This window comes from Symphalangus syndactylus, chromosome 1, assembly GCF_028878055.3.
Source record: "Symphalangus syndactylus isolate Jambi chromosome 1, NHGRI_mSymSyn1-v2.1_pri, whole genome shotgun sequence".
NCBI lineage: Eukaryota > Metazoa > Chordata > Mammalia > Primates > Hylobatidae > Symphalangus > Symphalangus syndactylus.
The window spans coordinates 103221013-103237108 of NC_072423.2; the positions used below are offsets into that span (position 1 = coordinate 103221013).

The 16096-nt window shown below is 40.5% G+C and overlaps 2 protein-coding genes across 10 annotated transcripts in view; one reads left to right on the forward strand and one right to left on the reverse strand.

The window, feature by feature from the left end:
* The window catches only part of DENND6A (DENN domain containing 6A), a 69231-nt gene that overhangs the window by 37860 nt on the left and 15275 nt on the right, over positions 1 to 16096 (forward strand). For 6 of the 9 annotated variants that reach the window (XM_055273271.2, XM_055273280.2, XM_063645413.1 and 3 more), the window contains 3 exons: positions 10566 to 10688; positions 11258 to 11353; positions 15289 to 15383. In XM_055273271.2, coding sequence (XP_055129246.2) covers positions 10566 to 10688; positions 11258 to 11353; positions 15289 to 15383 — 314 coding nt within the window. The remainder of the gene's footprint in view (positions 1 to 10565; positions 10689 to 11257; positions 11354 to 15288; positions 15384 to 16096) is intronic. The other 3 variants (XM_063645415.1, XM_063645423.1, XM_063645417.1) reach the window with 1 other exon arrangement.
* The window catches only part of PDE12 (phosphodiesterase 12), a 96402-nt gene continuing 80437 nt past the window's right edge, over positions 132 to 16096 (reverse strand). Inside the window, exon 3 of the mRNA XM_055273255.2 lies at positions 132 to 2010. Coding sequence (XP_055129230.1) covers positions 1841 to 2010 — 170 coding nt within the window. The 3' untranslated portion in view covers positions 132 to 1840. The remainder of the gene's footprint in view (positions 2011 to 16096) is intronic.

Here is a 16096-nt window from a genome sequence, read left to right on the forward strand (position 1 = left end):
CTGCTTCAAAAGATTGGTTAGTTAAAAAAAAAGATTGGTTAGTTTTATATGTTGCTCTAGCACAGTACAGTCATCCTATTTCTAGATATTTAGTCAATAAAAATGAAAATGTGTCTACATGAAGACCTGTATGCAAATGTCTATATAGTAGCTTTGTTCATAACAGTATAAAACTATACACAACCAAAGTATCCATCAACTGGTAAATGGCCAAACAAAATGTAATAAATGAATGCACATGGAATACTATTCAGCAGTTTAAAAAAAAAGAAGGAACAGTTGATATATGCAACAATGTGAAAGACTTCCAAAAGCATTATGCTAAGTGAAAGTTTCCAGATAATTTAAAGATACTGAATGATTCCATTTATTTGATGTTCTGGAAAAGATAAAACTATAGGGACAGAAATCAGATCAGTGGTTACCTGGGGCTGGGGGAGGAAATCTACTACATAAGGGCTGCGGGGATTTCGTGAGGTGATGGAACTATAATAGATCTTTGGTAAGGGTAAATTTTACTGCATATAAATTATAAATGTGACTTTTAAAACAAATTAATTTTCTTAAAAATTACATGTTATAGCATTATTAGGATGAAAAGAGGGAGTGTCCCCAAAATAAATGAATAAATATTACAGGCAAAATATAATAAGAAGAATGTGTACTATTTCTCGTTTTGATACTTGACTCATTAAGGAATAATTTGCAGAATTGGCATAAATTAATACAGAGTTCAATTATCGGACATTTTTTCTTTTGAACTTCTGGGTATGAGTCTTACGCATTGTTTGTTACTGATTATCTTAGTTTTTGTGGTACATCTTGCATATCCCATATCTGAAATGGTCAGAATCAGAAGTGTTTTGGATTTTGGACTTTTTTGCATTTGGGGATTTTTGCATATACATAATGAGATACCTTGGGGATGGGCCCAAGTCTAAACACAAGGGTCACTTATGCTTCATATACACCTTATACACATAGCCTGAATGTAATTTTAAAAAATATTTTTAATGATTTTGTGCATGAAACTAAATTTTGATTGCATTTTGACTTTGACTTATCTTGAGGTCATGAGTGGAATTTTCCACTTGTGGCACCATGTCAATGCTCAAAACCTTTTGGGTTTGGGAACATTTTGGAATGTAGATTTTCACATTAGGGATGCTCAACCCTTAGTTAATTACCCCCATCACTAACACCTTTGATTAGCACATGTCTCGTCTCCTGGATGTGAATTACATAATATTATTTTAAGAGTGGGGCAAGTTAGTTTGTTGTTTTTAAATTCTTGTTTCCCGCCAGATGCAGTGGCTCACGCCTGTAATCCCAGCACTTTGGGAGGCTGAGGCGGGCAGATCATGAGGTCAGGATTTCGAGACCAGCCTGACCAACATGGTGAAACCCCGTCTCTAGTAAAAATACAAAAACTACCTGGGCATGGTGGCGGGCGCCTGTAATCTCAGCTACTCAGGAGGCTGAGGCAGGAGAATTGCTTGAACCCAGGAGACGGAGGTTGCAGTGAGCTGAGATCGTGCCACTGCACTCCAGCCTGGGCAACAGAGCGAGACTCTATCTCAAAAAAAAAAAAAAAAAATTCTTGTTTTCCAAGAGATGAGAAAAACAAATTTTGAAAAATAATCTCAAACAGTGATAGTATTATATCAAGCATTTAATATCTAATGATTAGATTAATACTTTATTTGTGACTATGCTTTTTGTTTCTGTAGAGCTTACATTTCACGTTTATTAGTGTGAATGAAAGTTTACATATTTATCCAGTTATATTGAAGGCAATATATTTACACCAAGACTGAGCTTGAAAGCAAAGTAAAGAGACCTAGAAAGGCATTTGAATTTGAGTAGCAGAGATACAGTCGAGTGTAGGCACTCCTTTCACTAGGTCAAGGTCTATTCCATGGACCTCGCCTTTGGTTTCAGCTTTCTTGATCACAGAAATAGTTTCCTCATTCTGTTTTTGAGGTGAGATTAGAATTGAAGGGCAGTTTTCTGTTGAAAGAAATAGACATTTTCTTGCCTTAGAGTCAGGGACATTTTACCTGATGATATTTAGTATTTGTGTTTTAGAGACACATCAGTTATCACCTCCCGCCACCTGCTTCTCTCCCCTGTTCCCTATTGTGACTTGAGAAACAAGTTATTTTGCCTTTCTAACGCATTGGCTGAGTAGACGACAGTTATAGCTGTTTCTGTGTTTCAGAGATTGAGAAACCTTGTCACCACATAAAATGTATCCGATGCTATCTGACACATGTTAATTTCCTTTGGATTTAGGTTTCAGATTATAATAACATACTATATCTTTCTCAAAAGGTTGAAACCACTATTTATTTCTTAGAAGTGAATTTCTGGCTGGGCATGGTGGCTCACGCCTGTTATCCCAGCACTTTGGGAGGCCAAGGCAGGTGGATCATGAGGTCAGGAGATCGAGACCATCCTGGCTAACACGGTGAAACCCTGTCTCTACTAAAAATACAAAAAAAAAAAAAAAAAATTAGCCAGGCATGGTGGCAGGCACCTGTGGTCCCAGCTACTTGGGAGGCTGAGGCGAGAGAATGGCATGAACCCGGGAGGTGGAGCTTGCAGTGAGCTGAGATCGTGCCACTGGACTCCAGCCTGGGCAACAGAGCGAGACTCCATCTCAAAAAACAAAAAAAAAAAAGAAGTAAATTTCTAATTATTTTCCCAAGGCATGGCTGTTTTGGTGGTGGGAGCTTAGCATAAAGGCATGGTACTCCAGAATGGGAATATAAATGTGATACTAAAAAAAAAGACCCAGTGATTTCCTTACAGACCTTCATTTCAGTAATCCTATACTGCAGTTAATTTGGTGCACACTACCTTTTTTTTTTTTTAGACGGAGTCTCGTTCTGTCTCCCAGGCTGGAGTGCAGTGGTGTGATCTCGGCTCACTGCAACCTCCGCCTCCTGGGTTCAAGCAATTCTCCTGCCTCAGCCTCCCGAGTAGCTGGGACTACAGGCTTGTGCCACTACATCCGGCTAATTTTTTGTATTTTTAGGAGAGATGGGTTTCACCGTTGTTAGCCAGGATGGTGTCAATCTCCTGACCTCGTGATCTTCCCGCCTCAGCCTCCCAAAGTGCTGGGATTACAGGCGTGAGCCACCGCGCCCAGCCTACTACTAATATTTTTTAGTTCAAGACAAGTTTCCTTTCCTGAATATTAAAAATTTACCTCCCACCCAAAAAAACAACTTTGATAACATATTATCAGTATAATACAAAGCTTTCAAAGAATGATTTATCTTGTAACTACACTTCCTATCTTCTATTTGTGCCCTTTGCTAATAATATATTAATATACTTGAAAGACAATAATTTGCAACTTGGTGCCTTAAAGGAATCCCACTATTAAAGTCAATTGGTCAGATGTTTTCATGTAGGCCTTTTTCATTTTTCCTTTGCTTATTTTTACAAACCAACAGAAAAGTAGCAAGTACAATACAGAAGACTTTTTTTCCCGAACCATTTGGTAGTAAGCTGGCAACTTGGTGCCCTGTCATCCCTTAATACTTTAGAGTCTATTTCCTACTAACAAGTATACAACGCAACCATCAAAATTGGTAAAATCAACATTGATAAGTTAATATAATCTAATACTAAGACCAGTTCAAATGTTACCAGTTATTACAATAATGTCTAGTTGAGAATCATGTTGCATGTAGCTGTCACATCTCATTAGTCATCTTCAGTCTAGAATAGTTCTTTAGTCTCTGACTTTCTTTTTTTTTTTTTTTTTTTTTTTTTGAGACGGAGTCTCGCTCTGTCACCCAGGCTGGAGTGCAGTGGCGCAATCTCGGCTCACTGCAAGCTCCGCCTCCCGGGTTCACGCCATTCTCCTGCCTCAGCCTCTCCGAGTAGCTGGGACTACAGGCGCCTGCCACCACGCCCGGCTAATTTTTTGTATTTTTAGTAGAGACGGGGTTTCACCGTGGTCTCGATCTCCTGACCTCGTGATCCGCCCGCCTCGGCCTCCCAAAGTGCTGGGATTACAAGCGTGAGCCACCGCGCCCGGCTAGTCTCTGACTTTCATGATCCTGATATTTTACAGATTACAGGACAGTTATTTTGCAGAAACTCCTCAGTTTAGGATTGTCAGGTATTTACTCCTGATTAGATTGAGGCTCTGCATCTGTCAGGAGGTGGCACACAAGTTGAGCTTGACTTGTTATTGATAATGTTCAGTTTGATCACTTGATTAATGTGGTATCCTCCAAGCTTCTCCACTGATAAGTTAATTGTTTTTTCTTTTGTAATTAGGTATTTTGGGGGGAGATATTTGAAACTATGTATGTTATTTATTGATGTGTAACAAATTATCCCAGTACTTAGGCTTAAAAGAACAAACATTATTTCACACAGTTTCTGAGGGTTGGAAATCTGGGAGCTGCTTAGGTGGGTAGTTCTGGCTCAGAGTTTTTTATGTGGTTACAGTCAAGTTGTTATCTGTGGTTTCAGTCAGTTGGACATAGGAGTCTGGAGAGTCTGCTTCCCTACAAGGCTTACTTGCACAGCTGTTGGCTGGAGATCGCAGTTCTTTGTGGCTGTTGTTAGGAGGTCTCAGCCCTAGCCTTATGGACTTCTCCATAGGGCTTCCTAATGTTCTCACAACATGGCAGCTAACTTTTCCCAGAGTAAGCACTGAGAGAAGGCTGAAGCCACAGTGTCCTGTATGACTCAGCCTTCAAAGTTGTACATTGTCATTTCTACCACATTCTGTTAATTACAATCAAACCAGTAATCCAGTCCGCGCTCAAAAACAGGAGAATTAGGCTCCATGTTTTGAAAGGAGTGTCAGATAATTTGTGGACAGATGTTATTTATTTATTTTTATTTTTATTTTTATTTTATTATTTTTGTAGAGAGGGTGTCTTGCTATGTTACCCAGGCCGGTCTTAAACTCTTGCCTCAAGTGATTCTCCCACCTAGGTGTTGGGGTTCCAGGAGTGAGCCACCATGCACAGCCTGGACATATTTTAAATCACCACACTATTTTTATATGTCTGTTTGGACTCTGATTTCTTGTTTTATTCAATGGATTCTAATCCATTATTACCTATTTTGATATTCAAATTGTCCCAGTTTAGCCAGTGAGAACTTACTACAGGCTGGCTTCTATGTTCTTTTGCCATATCTCTGTCATTCTTTGAACACTTTCTTGCTTTCTGGTGTGAGATATTCCAGGTTTATCTTTTTTTTTTTTTTTGGTAATTAAATAAACTGGTTTGTAATTATCATACCATACAATATTCAACCTTTTAAAGTACAATTCACTAGTTTCTTAATATATTCACAAAGTTGTACAACCATCACTGCTAATTCCAGAACGTTTTCATCACCTCAAAATGTAACCCTGCTAAAACCCTAAAGTATAATAAAAAAAAACAAAAAAAAAACGTAACCCTGTACCTATTAGCAGTTCCCATTCCCTCTTCTTCCCAGCCCCTTGCCATTACTAACTTACTTTCTGTCTCTATGGACTTGCCTATTTTGGACATTACATTTAACTAGAATCATACAAAATGTGACCTTTTGTGTCTGTCTTCCTTCACCCAGAATAATGTTTATAAGGTTCATCTGTGCAGTATCATGAATCAGTACAGATGCTCCTAGACTTAAAAGGGGGTTATGTCCTGTTAAACCCATTGTAAGTTTGAAAATTGTAAGTTGAAAGTGCGTTTTTGATATTTTCAGTTTACAATGGGCTTATCTGGAGGTAAGTCTGTCATGTGTTGAGCATACTGAATGCGTACTGCTTTTGCAACATCATAGAGTTGAAAATTGTAAGTCGAACCATTGTAACACGGAGACTGTCTGTACTTCATTTTTTTAAGGGTTGAATAATATTCCATGTGGATGGGCCAGGTGCGGTGGCTCACGCCTGTAATCCCAGCACTTTGGGAGGCCGAGGTGGTCAGATCATCTGAGATTGGGAGTTCGACACCAGTCTGACTGGCATGGAGAAACCCCATCTCTACTAAAAATACAAAACTAGCCGGATATGATGGCACATGCCTGTAATCCCAGCTATTCGGGATGCTGAGGCAGGAGAATCGCTTGAATCTGGGAGGCAGAGGTTGTGGTGAGCCAAGATCGTGCCATTGCACTCCAGCCTGGGCAACAAGAGCAAAAGTCCCATCTCAAAAAAAAAAAAAAAAAAAAAAAAAAAAATTCCATGTGGATATACTACATTTTGTCTATCCATTCACCTTTTGTTGCAGGTTTGGATGGTTTACACTTTTGGTTATTATGAATAATGCTACTGTCCACATTTGTGTATACATCTTTGTGTGGACATGTTTTCCATTCTCTTGGGTTCCAGATCATCTTGTATTTTCTCTTCCCAAGCCCTAGAACCAGCCATTTCTCTAAAAAGCCTTGGTTCTTTTTAGCAGAGAATAAGATTTAGAAGACAATATCTGGGCACTTGGTGTGCTTATTGATATTGAGATATCATTGCTTTTAGACCCTCTCAAGTGGACAAAACTACGATGTGTGTGTGTATGTATGTATGTGTGTGTGTGTGTATATATATATATATGTAAATGCATGTATATATATGCACTCATATATATTAAATTATTCTTTATTAACTGATTTAATCAATACCTCTGTTAGTAATCAATGCCGCATCTCTGCTGCAACTTTTTTTTTTTTAGGTTTTTTGTTTGTTTATTTCAAAAGGTTTTTGGGGAATAGGTGGCGTTTGGTTGCATGAATAAGTTCTTTAGTGATGATTTCTGAGATTTTGATGTACCCATCACACGAGGAATGTACATGTAGTCTTTTTATCCCTCACCCCCTCCCTCCCTTTCCCCACTGAGTTCCCAAAGTTCATTGTATCATTCTTATGTCTTTGCATCCTCATAGCTTAGCTCCCACTTATGAGTGAGAACATATGATGTTTGGTTTTCCATTCCTAAGTTACTTTAGCATAATGGTCTCCAATTCCATCTAGGTTGCTGTGAATGCCATTATTTCATTCCTTTTTATGGCTGAGTAGTATTCCATGGTGTGTATGTGTATATATATATATATATATATATATATATATATATATATATATACACACACATACACAGAGAGTCAGAGCCCAAAAAGGGGAAGATGGCACCCACTTGGAGACGTGGTCTAGTGGGATAGAGTAACCTGAATGAGACAGGAGGGTATCCATGGCGGGGGGGGTGGGGGGTCAATCCAACAAGGAGAATCAGAGAGTGAGCAGGGTAAGGAGGGTATCCATGCAGAAGGGAAGCCAGGTGTAGAATGTCAGGGCCCGGGGGGATGAGAAAAGTATTAGCATGGGGGACAAATATATATATATACACACACAACTATATATATATATTTTTTTTTCTTCACTCATTGATTGATGGGCATTTTCCATATTTTTGCAATTGTGAATTGTGCGGCTGTAAACATGCATGTGCAAGTATCTTTTTTTTTTTTATGACTTCTTTTCCTCTGGGTAGATACCCAGTAGTGGAATTGCTGGACCAAATGGTAGATCTACTTTTAGTTCTTTAAGGAATCTCCATACTGTTTTCCATAGTGGTTGTACTAGTTTACATTCCTACCAGCAGTGTAAAAGTATTCCCTTTTCACCACATCCACACCAACATTTATTATTTTTTGATTTTTTTATTATGGCCATTCTTGCAGGAGTGAGGTACTAGTGCATTGTGGGTTTGATTTGCATTTCCCTGATAATTAGTGATGTTAAGCATTTTTTAATGTTTGTTGGCAATTTGTATATCTTCTTTTGAGAATTGTCTATTCATGTCCTTAGCCCACTTTTTGGTGGGATTGTTTGTTTTGTTCTTGCTGATTTAAGTTCCTTATGGACTCTGGATATTTGTCCTTTGTTTGGATGTATAGATTGTGAAGATTTTCTCCTATTCTGTGAGTTGTCTGTTTACTCTGCTGATTATTTCTTTTGTTGTACAGAAGCAAAATAAATCTATTTATCTTTGTTTTGTTGCATTTGCTTTTGGGTTCTTGGTCATGAAGTCTTTGCCTAAGTTTATGCCTGGATGGGTTTTTTCCAATGTTATCTTCTAGAAATTTTATGATTTCAGGTCTTAGATTTAAGTCTTTGATTAATCTTGAGTTTGTTTTTGTAAAGGATGAGAGATGAGGATCCAGTTTCATTCTTCTACATGTGGCTTGCCAATTATCTCAGCACCATTTGTTAAATAGGGTGTCCTTTCCCCAATTTATGTTTTTGTTTGCTTTGTTGAAGATCAGTTGACTGTAAGCATTTGGCCTTATCTCTGGGTTCTCTGTTCTGTTCCATTGGTCTACATGCCTATTTTTATACCAGTACCATGCTGTTTTGGTGACTATGGCTTTGTAGTACAGTTTGAAGGCAGATAATGTATTGCTTCCAGATTTGTTCTTTTTGCTTAGTCTTACTTTGGCTATGCAGGCTCTTTTTTAGTTCCATATGAATTTTGGGATTGTTTTTTCTAGTTCTGTGAAGAATGATGGGAACAAGCAGTGTAAGGAGGGCATTGATGAGAATTGCGTTGAATTTGTAGATTGCTTTTGGCAGTATGGTCATTTTCACAATATTGACTACGCATCCATGAGCATAGGATGTGTTTCCATTTGTTTGTGTCACCTGTGATTTTTTTCAGCAGTGTTTTGTCATTTTCCTTGTAGAGGTCTTTCACCTCCTTGGGTAAGTATATTCCTAAGTATTTTATTTTATTTATTGCAGCTATTGTAAAAGGGGTTGATTTGATTCTCAGCTTGGTTGCTGTTGGTATATAGGAGAGCTGCTGATTTGTGTACATTAATTTTGTATTCGGAAACTTTGCTGAATTCACTTACCAGTTCTAGGAGCTTTTTGGATGAGTTTTTAGGGTTTTCTAGGTATAGTCATCAGCAAACAGTGACAGTTTAACTTCCTCATTACCAATTTGCATGCTGTTTATTTCTTTCTCTTGTCTGATTGCTCTGGCTAGGACTCTGCTGCAACTTTGTCCCCCATGCTAATACTTTTCTCATCCCCACTGGGCCCTGACATTCTACACCTGGCTTCCCTTCTGCATGGATACCCTCCTTACCCTGCTCACTCTCTGATTCTTCTTGTTGGATTGACCCCCCACCGCCACCCCCATGGATACCCTCCTGTCTCATTCAGGTTACTCTGTCCCACTAGACCACATCTCCAAGTGGGTGCCATCTTCCCCTTTTTGAGCTCTGACTCTCAACACCAGGTCAAGCCTCACATGAATGTCCTCCTTACCCTGCTTGTGTGCTTACCCCACTCCAGGGTACTTCTCCATGGAGATACCCTCATTTCTCTGCTCTGACATCTTGTGCCAGGTGGTCCCACATTGTGCCAACCTCCTCAACTCATTCTGTCTTTGATGCTACACATCAGGCTACCCGTCTGTGCTTCCTGGGCTCTGTGAACTCAAATCAGATAATCCCCACACATGTATACATTCCTCACCACATTTGGGCTCCAGCAGTTCCACAGTAGGCCACTGTCTGCATGTACATGTCCACCTTACCTTACATAAGCTCTGACACGCCTCCCTGGTCAATACGGCTCACTTTCCCTCGTGGCAGAGATACCTACCATGTTCTGCTTTAGGACTGAGTTGTTTAGGAAGGGAAGAGGAAGAGCTCCTTTGCCTTACCCATGAGCTGTTTTTATGTTGTTGTTTGTTTCTTTTGTGGCACTTATCTTGTTTTTGAATAGTTAAAATTAACTCCCCTAATTTCCATCTCATAATTTGTTGCATATTTTTGCACTTAATTGTTTGATTTTTCTTTTCTTTTTATTTGCATGTGTGTCTTTTCAACTGAGTGGATTCATTGTGATTTTCATAAATGGATAAGATTTCCCCCCAATCTACTAGGAAAAATTTTTACCAAGCCAGGAGGAAATTCCTAAATAAGTGAAAGTTACCAAATGTCTTAGGCCTAGTAACATACTAGCAGAGTTGTGTCCCAACAGGCCTCCACCCAATTCCAGGGCTGCTGTAAAAAGACTCAGCACTTCTGTAGAGGGAGTATCTGCCTAGGAGGTTCGCTCTTGTTCAGCATTAGCACTCCCCCTTGTGATTTGTCATCATTCTTTAATGTCAAAAGTATTGGGTTTTAAATTAAGTATATCCAATAAGTGCCCTTGGAAAATTAATTTTTCTTATTTCCTTAAAAATATTTAGGATTGAAATTCAAAGTATCAAAGCAATATTGATAAAATAGATCTATCATATGGTACAACAATTCGAGCATTATGTGCTTTTATTGTCAGTTATTCTGTGTGTCAATATATTACATTTAATTTTGTAAAAATTAGGATGAGTCAAATTGATAGATATTTTTATGTGGATAAAAGGGACTTCCATCTCTATACATCACCATATTCTAAATGAATTTGTGTATCAGATCAAGATACAAATAGGAAGAATTTATATCAATGTGGAGTTTTTAGAAAGATTATATAGTAATTTTAAAAACAGGATTAGCTACATTAAAAAATATTTCTACTGTGCATCACCTTTCAGGTGTTTCTGCCCAGTTTTCCTTCATAGTCAGATGCTCTGGGAGCTGGTGCTGTTGGGGGAGCCCCTTGTGGTTATGGCACCATCACCATCGGAATCATCAGAGACTGTATTGGCACTTGTTAAGTGAGTCTATTTGGTTACTATTTCTGGCTTTTTTTTTTTTTTTTTTTTTGATGCTGCGATACTTAACCTGTTGGTGATATTTGCAGCACTTCCCACCTGTCGTATTTTTCCCCACCCATTATTGCATTGATCCATGCAAAAACCCTGTCAGAAGGTAATGCTTATTATAGCACCATTTTATGGATGAGAAAATTGATTCAGGCTCCATGAGGGCTGGAACCATGCCTTTGTTGTTCTGAGTAACAGGCACATTGATTCATTACATGAAGTTGTTCCTTGATAAATATTACTTGTATGAATGATCCGTGTAGAGTCAAAGGCACATAGCTAGTGGATGGTAGAGCCAGAATTTCACCCCATCTTCTGCCCCAAACCCAGTGTGTTCTTTCAGTATGCCATTTCACATTACATATATCTGTCTTTCTAATTCTGTGAAATGAGTTTACCATTTATTAAAACAAACAAAGTATCCCTTTGTGTGTATACCATTTGTATAGATGTTTTCTAGTTATAGATTAAGACCTTTAATTTCTGTGTCCTTCATTTTACATGTTCTTCCTGCTCCACAGCTGTGTTTCTCCATTAAAGTACTTCAGTGATTTCCGACCTTATTTCACTATTCATGACAGTGAATTCAAAGAATATACTACCCGTACCCAAGCTCCGTAAGTAAACAGAATAACTTCTGTTGACCAGGTATTACCTTTATAACCAAAATTGTGTAGAATTATTTTTGGTAATAAAAGCTTATAGGCAGAATGATCTTATAAAAGGAAAGTTTGAGGAGCTGCTAGAAATAATTTTAGATTTTAAGAGTTAGTACCTTATTTGAGTGACTTTTTGTATTTATTTTTATTTATTTATTTTCGAGACAGAGGTTTGCTGTGTTGTCCAGGCTGGAGTGCAGTGGCACGATCTCAGCTCACTGCAACCTCTGCCTCCTGGGTTCAAGAGATTCTCCTGCCTCAGCCTTCTAAGTAGCTGGGACTAAAGGCACGCGCCACCACGCCTGGCTAATTTTTGTATTTTTAGTAGAGACGGGGTTTCACCATGTTGATCAGGCTGATCTCGAACTCCTGACCTCGTGATCTGCATGCCTCAGCCTCCTAAAGTGCTGGGATTACAGGTGTGAGCCACCACACCCAGCCCACATGATTTTATTTATTAATGGAAGCTATATTGTCATTAATAGCCACTGGGTTGTACTTTCAATTCTACCTTTTTATGAAAAATCTTTTCAATCTGTAAAAAGAAAAAATAATCTTACCCTTTCCCTTTTAGCTCTTGCTCTATTGCTCACCTTTTTACAGCTCGATTTCTAAAGCAACAACAAAAATCTGCATGTACTATCTCCACTTCCTGATTTTCTGGTTGCTTCTAGTCAACTGCGGGTTGACTTCTTCATGTTCACTGAATTTGTTCTTGCCAAATCATCAAGACCCTTCTCACTGTTTCACCCAGTGGGCATATCATTACCCTGTTTTTCCTTTTTCTGTCTTTCCCCCTCCCCCTCTCCCCTTCCCTTCCCCTCCCCTCCCTTCCCCGTTGCCCAGGCTGGTCTGCCACCTCTTCTTTCTTGTAACATTTACACTTTTAACCTTAAAAATATTTTAATCACCAGCCGGTCGTGATGGCCCATGCCTGTAATCCCAGCACTTTGGTAGGCCTAGGCGGGCAGATCACTTAAGCCCAGGAGTTAGAGACCAGCCTGGGCAACATGGCAAAACTCTGTCTCCACAAAAAAAATACAAAAATTAGCTGGATGTGGTGGCATGCGTCTGTAGTCCCAGCTACTCATGAGGCTGAGGTGGGAGGATGGCTTGAGCCTAGGAGGCAGAGGTTGCAGTGAACTCAGATCGTGCCACTGGACTCCAGCCCTGGGGGACAGAGTGAGTCCTTGTCTCAAAAAAAATTTTTTTTTAAATCTCTAATACCATTCTCTCCTGGGCTGTCTTGTGGTACATCCCAATCTTCTTTGCAGACTTTTCTCTACGAATCCCTTAAATGTTGGTGTTCGCTAGGTATTGTGTTCTGAGTTCTGATTTCAGACTGATAGTTTGTTTTTTTTTTTTTTTGAGACGGAGTCTGGCACTGTCACCCAGGAGGGAGTGCAATGGCGCCATCTTGGTTTACTGCAAACTCTGCCTCCCGGGTTCACGTGATTCTCCTGCTTTAGCCTCCCAAGTAGCTGGGATTACAGGTGTACACTACCACGCCCAGCTAATTTTTTGTATTTTTAGTAGAGACAGGGTTTCACTATATTGGCCAGACTGGTCTTGAACTCCTGACCTCATGATCTGCCCACCTTGGCCTCCCAAAGTGTTGGGATTACAGGTGTGAGCCACCGCGCCTGGCCGATTGATCTTTCTAATAAGCACTTTTTCTTTAATGCGTCATTCCTCCACTTGGTTATCTAGTAGTTTCCCTTTGCCTGTAAGATAACATCTAAACTTCTTAGCATACTAACATGGTACTAACGATCAGGCAACAATATTCTCATTTCTGACTATTCGTCCTTTCTGCTTTTGCTCCAGGAATGCTAAACTCTGTGTAGTTCTACAGACAGGCCATAATGTCACTTCATTGCTTTGCACATAGTTTGTTCTGCATCACTCTTCCCTCTCTCATCCACTTGGCAAAAAACACCTACTCATCTTTCATGTCTTCCTGTAAATATTACCTCTTTGGTGAGGCTGTCCTTTAATCCCCTGGTAGACATAGGTTCTCCTTTGTGATTATTGTGCCTTTTTTTTTTTTGAGATAGAGTCTCACTCTGTTGCCCAGGCTGGAGTGCAGTGGTGCAATCTCGGCTCACTGCAACCTCCGCCTCCTGGTTTCAAGCGATTCTCCTGCCTCAGCCTCCTGAGTAACTGGGATTACAGGCGCCCGCCAGTACGCCCAGCTAATTTTTTTTTTTATTTTTATTTTTTTTTTATTAATTTTTTTTGCATACAAAAACAATAAACATTTTCTAAAAATACATACAAACAAAAAGATGCGTATCAAACATATTAGGAAGGTTGCACGTGGGAAGTCGGGGAATAGAAATGGGGGTGGGAGTTAAAATAAATGAGAGAAGGACTTTATATGGATCAGTGATAATAACTCAATCCTCTATTTGACAAAGAAGAGGGAGAAGGAAGAGGAAGAAAAAGAAAGTGGGATAAAGGATCAGAAAGGGAGGAAAATAGAAAAAATTAGAGTATGACTCCAGGGTAGACCTGTTTTGTTGTCATTGAGTTGGTTGGTTGGTTTGTCTGTTGTATTCTTCATGTTTCGCCAAGTTGGCCAGACTGGTCTCGAACTCCTAGCCCGAAGTGATCAACCCGCCTCGCCCCCCAGAGTGCCGGGACCACAGGCGTGAGCCACCACGTCCAGCCCCCACATTGCTTCTGGCCTCCGTGGTAGACCTCCCAGACGGAGCGGCCAGGCAGAGGAGCTCCTCACTTCTACCCAGACACGGGGCGGCCGGGCAGAGGGGCTCCTCACTTCCCAGATGGGGCGGCCAGGCAGAGACGCTCCTCACTTCTTCCCAGACGATAGGTGGCCAGGCAGAGGCGCTCCCCACTTCCCAGACGATGGGTGGTCGGGCAGAGGCGCTCCCCACTTCCCAGATGATGGGTGGCCGGGCAGAGGCGCTCCTCACTTCCCAGACGATGGGCGGCCGGGCAGAGGCGCTCCTCACCTCCCAGACGATGGGTGGCCGGGCAGAGGCACTCCTCACTTCCCAGATGGGGCAGCCGGGCAGAGGCGCTCCTCACTTTCCAGACGATGGGTGGCCGGGCAGAGGCGCTCCTCACTTTCCAGACGATGGGTGGCCGGGCAGAGGCGCTCCTCACCTCCCAGACGATGGGTGGCCGGGCAGAGGCGCTCCTCACCTCCCAGACGATGGGTGGCCGGGCAGAGGCGCTCCTCACCTCCCAGACGATGGGTGGCTGGGCAGAGGCGCTCCTCACTTCTTCCCAGACGGGGCGGCCGGGCAGAGGCGCTCCTCACTTCTTCCCGGACGGGGCGCCCAGGCAGAGGCGCTCCTCACTTCTTCCCGGACGGGGCGGCCGGGCAGAGGCGCTCCTCACTTCTTCCCGGACGGGGCGGCCGGGCAGAGGCGCTCCTCACTTCTTCTCGGACGGGGCGGCCGGGCAGAGGCGCTCCTCACTTCCCAGACGGTGGGTGGCCGACGCCCAGCTAATTTTTTGTAATTTTAGTAGAGATGGGGTTTCACCATGTTGGCCAGGTTGGCCTCGAACTCCTGACCTCGTGATCCGCCCGCCTCGGCCTCCGAAATTGCTGGGATTACAGGCGTGAGTCACCGCGCTCGGCCGATTGTTGTGCATTTTAAACCACCTTCACTGTCTTCTAATTTTGGCATCATAACTGGGTGTGTATACCTTTCTTCCTGTGTGCTGTTGGAAGGACCGTGTCCTTTCATCTTTATATGTCTAGTGTAAAATGTGTTGCCTGGCATGTAGTTGATATGTAATGTGTTGAATAAAGGAAAAAGCAATCTGTATATTGTTCATTGAAAAAAATGTAAACTATTCTTCACTGATTTAACATTCATCTTTTTCTCACCTTTTTTATTTTGTTTTGTTTTATATAGGCCCTCAGTTATATTAGGAGTAACCAACCCTTTTTTTGCTAAGACACTCCAGCACTGGCCACACATTATTCGAATAGGAGACCTTAAACCTACAGGTAAAGTATAAACTTGGTGTTCTGTTTTTGGTGTGCAGTGTTGCTGAACAGGTTTCTTTCTTTTCATCCTTGATTATTTTTTATGTTGATGGCAGCTTTCTTCAGGGCCTTTGGAGAAGAGTATAATTTCCTGCTAATCTCCCACTAAAATATGCAGGCTCTTATATATGTATAATCTGTCATGTCCTCCTACCAAAAAATATAGTGTTATAGACATTGAATGAATTATAGTAAAATGAAGTCTCAAAAATGTTAGCTTTATATATATTAAATATTATATATTTAATATATATTTAATATATTAAATATAAATATATATTTAAATATTTAAATATATAATATAGATATTTAAAAGCCCAATAAAACAGAACTTTCTATATATATATAGAAGCCCAATAAGACAGAACTTTCCAATACTGCTTGAGTAAAACCTTATAGAAAACTAGAATTATTCCTGACTTGTCACAAAATACTCAGCTAGGTCTCAAAACAAGTATATGTCCCTGTAGCACAGGTTATTGATTTAGGGAGCAGTTCAAAGTGTCTTTTCATATGGAAAAGACATACAGTACCTTGTTCATGGTAGGAGTTTAACAAATGTTTAAGTATATGAATTCTGAGTTTGGAAGTTTTCTTAACCTAGATGACAACTAAATGGTACATTAATTAAGAACATGAGTCTTGGGTATGAGAAGATATGAGAAAAATTTTTA